A 12,079-nucleotide genomic window follows, 5' to 3' on the forward strand; every position below is an offset into this window, starting at 1 on the left:
ATAAATTAACGTGTTTTACTGTCGAATAAAATTGAAATCTCGGAAAAGAGTTATGGGGAGAATTATTTTTCTCGCTGCTTCATGCGCTTTAATTTGGCTAATTGGGAAATCCGAAACTTTGAGATGAATACGCATGCGGAATACTTTGACAACAAGCTTGCTACACGGCGAATGAGAACGACTCAAATTTGAGTTTAGTTCACTCATAATCGCCAAAAGTGCAGGAACTCAGCGATGAGTTAATTTGCCTCATGTTTTCCCAGGTTTTTCCTGGATTTTCCAGGGAAAAATTCCTGAATTTGAGAAAAGTAAAGATTGGATTCACTCAGTCTATTGGTACTACTCCGAGACTCAATAAAATTTTCGTCAATTTCCTCATTTTCCGGCAGATTTTTTAGGTTTTCCACAGGAAACCATGAGACAAATTTTACTCATCGCTGAGTTCCTGCACTTTTGGCGATTATGAGTGAACTGAACTCAAATTTGAGTCGTTCTCATTCGCCGTGTAAGGTGCAGTCTTTGTGAGGGCATAGGGTGATTGATGTATTCTGGACATGCTAAGGAGTCATTCGAACATAATCGCAAATATCATTTTGAAAAAAACATAAATCCGAAGCATTTAATCATAGGTAACATGCGATTGCACATTAGACTGATGCAAAATTTGAAATTTTCGCTCCACAGTGTTCAAACGGTTTCATATTGGGTCATGATTAGCCTCCGAAAGTTTAAACTCATTTGATAAGAAACTGACTTGGCACAAACTATTTGAAGTTCAGATGGAAATTACTATGGGAAAACAAAACTTTTTGTTCATTGTTTTCTAGCCTTTTCAAATATTGTACTCTAAACAAATTCTATTGCTAGTTTTATGGGATTTTTTATCAGCTACAACTTTGCACAAAATTGTTTTTCAGCCAAACGTCAAATTTAATAGTTATTAATTGCTTAAGAGATTGATAATCTTATGGCAAGATTAAGCAACTGTTTTGAGGGCAACACTGTATTCTGCAGTGTGACATAGTAGCCATGATTTGTGTTCTCTATTCTACGAGCCATGAGCACCAATGTTGCCTGCTGAACAGTTGATTGAGCATAATCATAAGACATCAGTGACTTGAATCATTAATAATTTTTGTTCCTTACATTTGATCGAAAAGTGATCTTGTACAAAGTTGTAGCTGAGAAAATTTTCAACAAGCTCTACTATTATTTTCTAAAGTAGAGTGAACTGGTGAATTTTGAGATTGATATGAACCGAAATCATGGTTTCTTCACAGTAATTCCCATATATACTTCAAATGGTTTGTGCCAAGTCAATTTCTTACTAAATGAGTTGGAAATGAGTTTTGGAAGGCTAATCAGGGCACAATTTGGAACCGGTTTGAGTACTGTGGAGCGAAAATTTCAAATTTTGCATCAGTCTATTGCACATGCTACATGGGAAAAAATCCGTTCCAAAATTCGTCAACCTCAAGTCACGAATTTCGGAACAAGTGAATTTTTCGTTTACGAATATACACCATGAATAAAAATCATGGAATCGTGAACATTGCTCCACAAGATAATTGTAACGCCTGCGTAACGGTGCACGGGGCACCAGCAATTATAATAATAAAAGTCATAACAACGTGAACTCTGTTTTGAAAATCATGATTTTCAGTTCTGGTAAACGTGATTTGTTCATGAGTTGTGCTTGATGTCGTGAAACTTTTCTCGAAAACGGGAGCATGGTTCATGAGCTTCAAAATGTAAACATTAATATTATTGTCAATGTTTTGAACATGAAATAATCGGTGCACCACTGCCGGTAGTTTACCAGGGTCTACCGTTAGCACCACCGAAAAATCTGCAGCTAAAATACGACAACGAAATGGACAAAGTCAGTCCCGGGGAAAGGAAATCCAGACAACTCTTCAAAGCACCTAGCGCCCAAATCACCTGCACTGGAGTCGGATCCACTGTTCACTCCGAAGCTAGACGAAATTGCTGCTGTACCAGTACCCGTAAACTAGACGATCATTCGTCGTATAAAATATATTGATTGGTGAATTCAGCACTCGTTGGTTTACCAATTCTATGGGTTCATGGTTCACAAAATCATGATTTCATTGTGAATTGTATATAGCGTTACGATTTTTTTAGTTCCACTGAATAAGTGGCAAGATCGGACTTTCGGATTTATCCACTATAGTCTTAGACAGTTGAAAGTAGAATGTGAGTTTATTTTACCGGGTTCTTCAAATGTAAACTAGCATGGAGGGAAACGACACGTTAGGCTGTTTTGTAAACTATTTGGCGTACATACGCACGGAATTTATTGTGTACATATGGTAGCACTTAAATGGTCTCAAAATAAGGAAAAGGAAAAGGTTTTGGTGCTGACTCAGTGTTTTCTCAGTAGGTTAAGAATTTGGGTAATTGTTTCTATGTCAAGCTGAGTGAGTATTTAATTTATAATGTGTAATGGAATTATACTTCCCATGTGATGCATGGTCCGTAGTAAGGGATAAGGAATTATTCAAAAGGGTAATTTGTTGAGGTTAGTATTACTACAGTGAGCTATGTTCATGGATTTGTGATTACATTCTTGAAAATCCAAATTAAGTGAACACGTTTACGGGAATAAAGTCATGAATTCAGATGAACTAGCAATTCACGGAATCATGATTTTTTCTTCACGAATAAAGGAACGTTTTTTTTTTTTGCGTGTATCGTTTACGAATGAAATCATAACAAATTCACGACGCTCTTTTAATGTTTGGATATTTATGAGCATACACCGAGCTGTGAAAGATGGCAGAGGAAATACATTCCAACCTAACTTACGGAGTGCATACAATAGAAACTGCTTTTGAACGGAATCTATTCTTTCTTCGTGTGTGATTGAAAAAGGAGACCAATATTCTAATATTCTAATATCGACCTTACATGATCAATGTACAATGTTTTTATAGTTAAAGTTAAAGCAGAAACGTTTTATGAAACCAAGCATGTTGTTAGCTCTGATAATAATTATGTTATAATGATCTGTGAAACTAAGTTTTGAGTCCAAAATAACACCTAGATCCCTGACTCTATCACACTTTTCTACGTTCTGGTTTCCTAAAGTGATTGTCATATCGGGTAGGATTCGTTTTCTACTAATTTTAATTGAGTTACATTTTTTTTATTTTTAATTGTAGCAGGCTTTTTTCAAGTATGGAATATCTGTATTTCCTCTTTGAATGTGACATTTGGCATCTTTTATTTCCAAAAAAGTTGATTGTCGTCAGCATAGATTAAAACTTTCAAATTTTCAATAATGAAAGATATGTCATTGGCGAAGAGAATAAATAAAAGCGGCCCTAAATGGGAGCCTTGAGGAACTCCTGAAGTGACATCAACGGGATTTGATGGCGGTCAGTTAAATATGATTCAAACCACTTGAGGAGTGCTTAATGAATTTTCATTTTTTGAAGTTTAAATAGAAGCATGGTATGTCAATTTGATCAAACACTTTGCTGAAATCTGTATACAACACTTCTACTTGGTTTCCGTTATCCATTGAATTCAAGGAATAATTAATTATTTCGTGCAAATTCGTAGTTCTTGAACGGCCTTTAAAGAAGCCATGTTGCATAGTAGTTATTCTGCTTATAATTTGAAGAAAGAGTTTTTCATTTACAATCGCCTCGGAAAGTTGTCGAATGCAAGAGATAATAACTTAATCTCGATAATTACGTATGTCAGATTTGAGATTTGCTCAATTTGAAGATAGGCACTAAAAAGAGCTTTTTTTTATATTTTAGGGAAGTTTGTGGATTCCAGTGACATATTGAAAATCCAAAATAATGGAGCAGTAAGTTCGGTTGCTAAAGTTTTCATAAAAACTGACGGAACACCGTCTGGTCCAGGACCTTTAGATGCATCTAAATTGTATAAACCCTTCAAGATATCATGAACCTTGATTTGACTTACGCTGATGTCACTTGAAAATTCTGGATAAGATCCAAAATATTCACGGTCACGGTCCTCTTCTGAAAACGTAGAAAGAAATTTGCAAACAAATTGCATATATCATCCGAGTTCTAACCTACCCTATCGTTCAAATGCATCTTTGAAGGAAAATTATCAGATATTGACATAATTAATCATATTGTCGAGCAGTTTTGGGATGACCATCTACCAGCGATTTTACGGAAATGAAACAATCAATTCCAGATTTTTCAAGCATTTTACAAATAAGACCCTATTTTCTCGAGGTTGTAGAAGAAAAGATATTAAAATATTGTTCCACGTTAAAGTTCGAGTGGTAGGAAACGTCATTTAAAACTGCTCGAATGGTGTGATCCATTGAAGAAGTTCCTAGGACAAGATTTTATTTCAAGTTCAGTTTTTAAATTATAATCTTGAAATTCCATATTCACGGCCAAATTTAGCTGATTGTAAATGTCTCAATAGTATGCAAAATTTTCTGCACTATTATATTTTTTATCAAATTGGTGCGCTTTTTGCTTTCGATTTTTTTAAATTGTTCACATGACTCTGACGTCTTCTTCTTTTAGTTGGCACTTCTTCAAGTATTATTTCAAACAACACATTGTAGAATACGTCAACTGCACATTCAAAATTTCCTGCAGTTCATAATATTGCTTGCCAATCGACAATGTTGAATCTATTTCTAATGTCATCATAATTTGCTGAATTGTAATCAAAGCTTTCATAAAATTCGCAGTCGTTGGTTCTTTCATTTATGTGAACGAATAAAGAATATTCTATTGCTGTGTGAAACATTTCATTTCTCCATATGGGACTTAACGATTCAGTCATATTGTTGGACAATATCCAAAATATTCAAAGTGTTTTTAAGTTACTTCATACGCGAAGTTTGCGATTTTCAGAGTTGGTTGGAAATGATATCTAACATGAAGCATTAGTGTGATAATTTATTAGTGAGAGAATGGTTTTTAAGAGAGAGTAGGTAGATAGTTCTGTTAGAGTACGGCAGTATGAAAATTGAATAGAAGTTGAAAATGAGCGAGGGGCCATTAATGCAACAGTACAAAGATAACGCACACCTTTTGCTCACCCGTACAATGTACGCGGAGATTTAAAGTAAAGGGCGAACACGAAATTATTGCGACACATTCAACAGGGCATAACTTTTTTACCATTGGGTAAAAATCAACCAAATTTTGCACACTTTCTCATTGATGTGTATTGTGTACATGCTGTCAAACTCGAACTCGTGTTTTTCGATTCAACAAAAATGGAGGTGAACCAACGCGAGTTGAGAGAACAAATTCTTTCCAAACACCTGGAATTTCCTGACCTGTCGCACCGGCAGTTGGGAAAAATGTTGAACATTCACCATTCAACCGTCTCCAGAGTGTTGAAGCGGTTCCAGGAGCGGTTGACGTTGGACCACGGCAAAGGAGCTGGGAGAAAACCGGGACCGGAGAACAAAAAGACGGAGGGAAAGGCGAAGCGGATGATTAAAGCAAATCCCTACGTCTCAAGCCGTGATTTGGCTAAAAAGATCGGCATGTCGCAGAGCTACGTCCAGAATGCAAAGAAGAGAGCTGGACTACATACATACAAGGTACAGAACTTCTCAAACCGCGATGAGCGGCAACAATCGACGGCTAAAACTCGGGCACGGAAGCTCTACGAGAAGATGCTGACAAAATATGGCTGCTGTGTGATGGACGACGAAACGTATATAAAAGCCGATTTTAAGCAAATTCCGGGGTTGGAGTTTTTCACCGGCAAGAGCAAGTTCGATCTGGACGACAAATTTAAGAACAAGAAAATGTCGAAGTTCGCCTCCAAATATCTCATTTGGCAGGCTATCTGCTCTTGTGGACTGAGGAGTGAGCCTTTCGTGACAAAGGGCACAGTAAATGGCGAGATCTACAAATTTGAGTGCCTCGAGAAGCGCCTTTTGCCGTTCTTGCAGCAGCACGACGAAGCTCCGCTATTTGGCATCATGCCACTATTCTAAAAGTGTCCTGGAGTGGTATGAGGTCAATTCTGTCCATTTTATTCCAAAGGACATGAATCCGCCAAACTGTCCGGAGCTGCGCCCGGTGGAGCAGTACTGGGCAATAATGAAGCGGGAACTTCGGAAGAGCAAGAAGACAGTCAAAGACGAGAAGGACATGTTAAGAAAATGGAAAAAAAAAACTTAGAAACTGGTACCGGATGACACTGTAAAGACTTTGATGGAGCGCATCAAGCGAAAATGCGTTCAATTTTACACTCAAGGCTCCATCGATTAACTTTTCTTTTGATTTTTGAAGTAAATATATGTATAAAACTACCCTAAAATTTTGGTTTGATTCTAAGCATTATAAGAAAATTGGCATGACATTTTCGGTGTCGCAATAATTTCGTGTTCGCCCTTTATGTCTTCAAATCTACAGGCAAAAAGTGTGCGCCCACCTTTGCTCTTTACTGTGTGCAGCTGTGGAATAGTTCTAGCGACGTTTCATCACTAGTAATTTCGTTTCTTTGCTTTTAGTAAGTTTTTAAGCTTTTTTTCAAGCTTTAGCTACTTTTCAAAAAGCTCAGATCTTTCATGTCTACGATAATCTTTAAAGGCTTCGGATTTCTCAAGATACAACTTTGTGCATTCGTCATTCCATTCAGGGGTGGCGGGTTTTCTTTTGAGGGATGCACTTCGTACACGTCTTTTCTGAGCTTCTAATGCGCTTTTGTAGATTAAGGCTAGTGCTCGAAAAAAAAAATGCACCATTTTTATCCGTGTGTAACTATTTTATCCGTGAGTAAAAATTGATGAAAATCTGCGTATAACTAGTTTGGAGTGAAATGTTTACATATGAAAAATTTCATAACAATCGGTTCAGGGGTTATTGAGATGTCATCGAAACAAGAAGAAAATCGCCGGAGAATTTTGCGCGCCGTCATGGAAAATCCGACTGCGACCATGAGATGGATCGGAAGACAACTGGGAATCACCCATACAACTGTGTCTCGGGTGGTAAAATCGTTTAAGGAGTCCCAGACAACCAAGCGGCGGGCTGAAAGTGGAAGAAAATCGAAGACAGCTGAACCTTTGAAGCCCGGAAGGTGTGGAAGCGTAATCCGAACCTTTCGATTCACGACGCGGCTCTGAAGGCAAAGTGTTCGTTCAGCAAACCATGAAACGAGCTGGGCTTCGTGTATTCAAGGCACCGAACCGGCGTGATCAACAAAACACTGCGGCCAAATCCTGCGCAAGGAAGCTGTATCGAGAGTAGTTAACGAAACCGATGTGTGTGGTTATGGATGACGAAACCTACATCAAGGCAGACGCAAAGCAGATACCGGGGCTGGAGTTCTACGTTGCCAAATCACGGTTTGATGTTCCGCAATACATAAGGAAGAAGAAAGTGGACAAATTCGCCAAAAAATACTTACTTTGGCAGGCCATATGCCAATGCGGTAAACTGAGTAAACCGTACACCACAATGGGTACCATCAATAGCGAAGTTTACCGCACAGAGTGCCTCCAGAAGCATCAGTTGCCCTTTCCGGCGGTCCCACGAAGGCGAGACATTATTTTGGCCGGACCTGGCATCATGCCATTACGCGCGATCGACGTTGGATTGGTACAGAAACAATAACGTTGTTTTTGTACCAAAAACCGCCAACCACCCCCCCCCCCCCCCCCAAATTCACCAGAGATTCGTCCGGTGGAAAGATTTTGGGCCATAATGAAGGCCAAAGTTCGAAAATCGTCCAAGGTGTTTAAGAACGAGCTGGAGTTGAAGAAAGAATGGATGAAAGTGACCAAAAAGGTCTTCTATCCTTTATTTAACGTCGGTCTCTGTTCCGCAATCTAGTGCCAATCACCGACGGACATCGATTGCCATCCATTGACGGGCAATCAAATGTGCAGGAAGGCAGCTTCCACACCTGCGTAAGATATCGCACCCATTCAACACACATGGGCCGGGACCAACGGCTTTACTTCCCTTCCGAAGGAAGACGTGATCAGAGATTATTATGCCTCAGAAAAATCCCACCGACCTCGGCTGGGATTGAACCCAGACCCATTGGGGTATTAGAAAGCAGTCACGCTTACCACTAAACCACCGGCGCCGGCCTAGTGAGGCCAAAAAGGTCGGCTCCACCATTGCACAAAATGTAATGAAGGGTCTTAAGGGAAAGGTGGGGCTTTCAGCGATGGAAACGTTATTGAATAAAGTAATTATGCCGAAACATAAGCCATATGTATTAGTTCATTCCCTGAAAGTTTCAAGAAAATCCGACTTAAAATAAATTTTTGGCGAACACTTTTGTCTGGTGCATTTTTTTTTTTCGAGTACAGGCCTTAGCTCCGTAAAGAAACGATACTCTTCCAGTGGTGGTAGAGGATCGGTAGAATCAATACCAAGAGTTACCACCGATACAATTTTTTGCTAATCAATGTTCCTCGTGAGGTCAAAAGGAACTTGTATTGATTGATCTGTTATTAGACGACCACTTTTGATTGAAATAATAATTGGTAAGTGATCACTAGCATGGGGATCATTGATAACCTTCCACAGACAATCTAATGATAGTGAGTTAGAGCACAAAGAAATGTCAAGACGGCTCTCTCGAGCAGGAGGGTTTGCTATACGTGTTGAATCACCAGTGTTCAAGATAGTCAAGTTGAAATCGTCGCACAAATCATAGAAAATACCCGCTCTATTGTCATCGTATGATTCGCCCCAACCAGTACCGTGTGAGTTCATATCGCCCAGTATTAGAACTGGAGATGGAAGGATATTAACTGAACTCCAAAGCTGACGGCGGCTTATGGAAGTCCTTGGAGGAACATATACAGAAGCTATGCAAAGATCTTTGTTCTTCACATTTATTTGGCAAGCGACAATTTCAATGCCTGAAATTATTGGGATTGAGATTTTATAGAAGGAGTAGCACTTTTTGATCCCCAAAAGTACGCCACCATATGAATCATCTCGGTCCAGGCAGATAATGTTAAAATCGTGGAAGTTTAGTTCATCTTCAGAAGAAAGCCAAGTTTTACAGAGTGCAAATATATCACAATCAGAATTGTGAATCAAATACTTGAACGAGTCTAATTTAGGTATTAAACTACGACAGTTCCATTGTAATTGAATTGTAGAAAGACTCCTGTCCTTGCTCGATTTCTACTCTCTATATACAATTTTCACACTGCCGTACTCTAACGGAAATATCAACTCTATACCTTCATGTCCTCATCAATCGTATAAAATGACCACTTTAAGTCTGTTATTTGACATTTGGCATCTTCAACTATGTATCCTAACGTTTTAATAGGAACCTGCGAATTCACCGATGTACATGTACACGCATACATTTATTTAGAGAATTTTTTGTTTCTTATTCAGCGAAGAGTTCAAACAATGTTCGTTGCATTGAAATTTAGGAAATAGTACCGCATAGTTGCAATTTGATTAATTTACTCGAGCTTGTACTAAGTAACACATCATTCATCATACATCTCCATCATTCCATACAAAAAGGTGTATGAATAAAGCAAAAGATACCGCCTACACTGTCTAGCCACCAAGTGCACTTAAGAGATGAACTAGCCTCAGGCTAAAAATCTCTATAATAAAGACAAAAAAAAAAAAAAAAAAAACCAAGTGCACTCGTCCACAGTGTATTCCACGAATTCCCATAAATGGAATCCATTACAGCCCCCCTTAAGACGGTCTCCGGTCGTGTGTGAGATTGGTACTTATTCATCTCCAGCGGCAACAAGTGGAACAATGGCCTGCCACAACGCCATCGCCATTCTCAAAGGATACGCCGGATGACGTTCCTTGAACTGCTCTCTCTACCTCTGACTTGAAAGGTGCCAAGTAGCACAACAGATGGGTGCAATAAATTAATGGTTATTAACCATAAAAGCCAAAATCAATCCCATTGACTTTCATCGCGATGGACTACTTCTGCGGCTGACGTTATTGAGTTTTTATTATGGTGTTCGGTCAGTAGTATATCATAGCCAGCCGCATTGTATTCTGGTGGTAAATTAATCAGGCTGACTGTCCGAAAAAGCACACTCACAACCATTCAATCAACACTGGACGAGTGCACTTGAATCGAAATCTGACCTTTCTTTAGCAGATTGGTTCTTCATCGGGTCAAGGGACATAGTTACTGAGACTAACTACATTTTAAATCGTCGTGAATGGATGGATGGAATGGAATATCTATGCAGTTTAAATGCTGCAAATTCATAGAAATTTTCTGCAATGAGTAAATTGCATACGTTGATCATTGTTTTGCAAATTCCACCAACCATTTCCAATTAGTTTATAATTGCAATGAAATCCTGTTTACATGGTTTGTTAAATATTTGTCTCACTGATATGTGAAACCACCGCAATCTAATACAAATGATACGTTCGGAATTACATTTTACGACTTGACAGCCTATGACCGACATCATCGGTTCGATTATATCCCCGCCATTCCATTCACTGACCAACAGTGTCAATGTTAATTAAATAGATCGTTTGTTGCAAATAAGTGTCATCGATAAACCAACGACTTTAATTTATCCATCCGGCGTGCTCTGTGACCATGCTCCAGCAAGCGTACGGTGTAGCATCCGACCATACCACTAACACTACCATACCGGGAGAAAAAATGAAAAATAGGACTAATAAATTCTGTTCTTAAGCTTCGTTGGCTTGCCTACTGCAGATAAGCGGACCTTCACCTACCACCGCCTCACGCAAGTTCAAATGCGAACTTTCAAAGCAAGTGCCAATTAATTCACTGTCTCCCTCAAAGATCCAGAATGTAATTCATGGGAAGATTAAGATAATTATTCAGTGGATTACGATTTTTCCCTCGTGCCATAGTGCTTCGTGTCTTGTAATTTTATTCGTTGGTTTTACAGGTTCTTACTACTGATGCCACTGCACTGAAAGAAACCGACATGTACTGTACATTTAATTCATCAAACACTATTAGATTTGTTTTCTCCTGCAATCAAACTTCATTTCTGCTGCGTTCTCGGCAAATATTTGGCAAATAAAATAAACATTGTCAAATGTAGTTGAAGATGCTAATTTCAAATAACAGACTGTAGTGGTAATTTTTATACGATAGATGGAGTAGATGAAAGCATAGAGTTGATAGTTCCGTTAGAGTACGGCAGTGTGAAGATTGTATATAGATATTAGAGAAGCGAGCTAGGACAACTTTTAAGGAAGGTACAAATCGGTTTTTACATCTCTCTTTACCAAACTCCTCCTTTGGAGAGGGATGGTGAGGGGTGTCCCCCCCCCCGCCACCACTGGCAAAAAGAGATGAAACCGACCCGCTCAAGTACCAACTGTGTGTACAGAAGGCACTTTGCTGGTAAAGTTACAATTTCTAGGTAAACATATTTTATCCTCCTAATTTCCATTTCTGGACCACTGTGCAGTTAGATCGATTTTCTTATTCTTTTTATTGATTTAGTTTTCCGAAGCCAATTATTGTTTCTGAATTCATAATCATCGAGTTTCACATATGCATACTTACAGTTTGACAAGCTCCGCCGGCAGGTTAACCGGAATCGTCTCCAGGCCGATGCTTCGACATGTTAGTGCTACCTCGTCCGAAGAACCAGCACACTGACAACCCTTGGCTTGCCAGGGTTTGCAAATCTCCTTCAGTGTTCGTCCAACAATCCCGTACTGCTGCAATGCTTTTTCATACATTGCTTTAGCTTGCTTCTCCGGGTCCATCGAAGGAATCAGCAAACTTTCCTTCAACATCATCTTCGTCTGACTGGTAGTCTGCAGCGTTGGTTTTATACCATACGCACCACAACGGGTACAACTTTGAAACAGCAACAACACTAGCAGCACGAGGACCACGTGGCCCTTCATCGTCAAGTGGTTGGTAAAACGAACCGCCATGGCACACCGAATGCCGCTCCCTTGAAGCACTCTACACTTCACAACTCACACGAACTAATTCTTCAAATGCTGTACCCACTCTCGAGAGCAAATCACTTGTTATAAATGTACACTAAACGACACTGATTGTAGCACCGGTTATCACCGCTAACATCACCGCGGCCACTACCGAAGGG

General features: G+C 39.3%; 1 protein-coding gene across 2 annotated transcripts in view; it reads right to left on the reverse strand.

The window, feature by feature from the left end:
- Positions 1-11,757, reverse strand: part of rk (rickets) — a 298,721-nt gene extending 286,964 nt beyond the window's left edge. For both annotated transcript variants that reach the window (XM_065216633.1, XM_065216632.1), the window contains exon 1: positions 11,524-11,757. In XM_065216633.1, the coding sequence (XP_065072705.1) occupies positions 11,524-11,729 (206 nt within the window). In that variant the 5' untranslated portion in view covers positions 11,730-11,757. The remainder of the gene's footprint in view (positions 1-11,523) is intronic.
- Positions 11,758-12,079: the final 322 nt, after the last annotated feature.

The sequence above is a fragment of the Ochlerotatus camptorhynchus genome, unplaced genomic scaffold (assembly GCF_037179485.1).
Source record: "Ochlerotatus camptorhynchus isolate MF236.1 unplaced genomic scaffold, CSIRO-AGI_Acam_v1.1 ptg000065l, whole genome shotgun sequence".
Lineage (NCBI taxonomy): Eukaryota > Metazoa > Arthropoda > Insecta > Diptera > Culicidae > Ochlerotatus > Ochlerotatus camptorhynchus.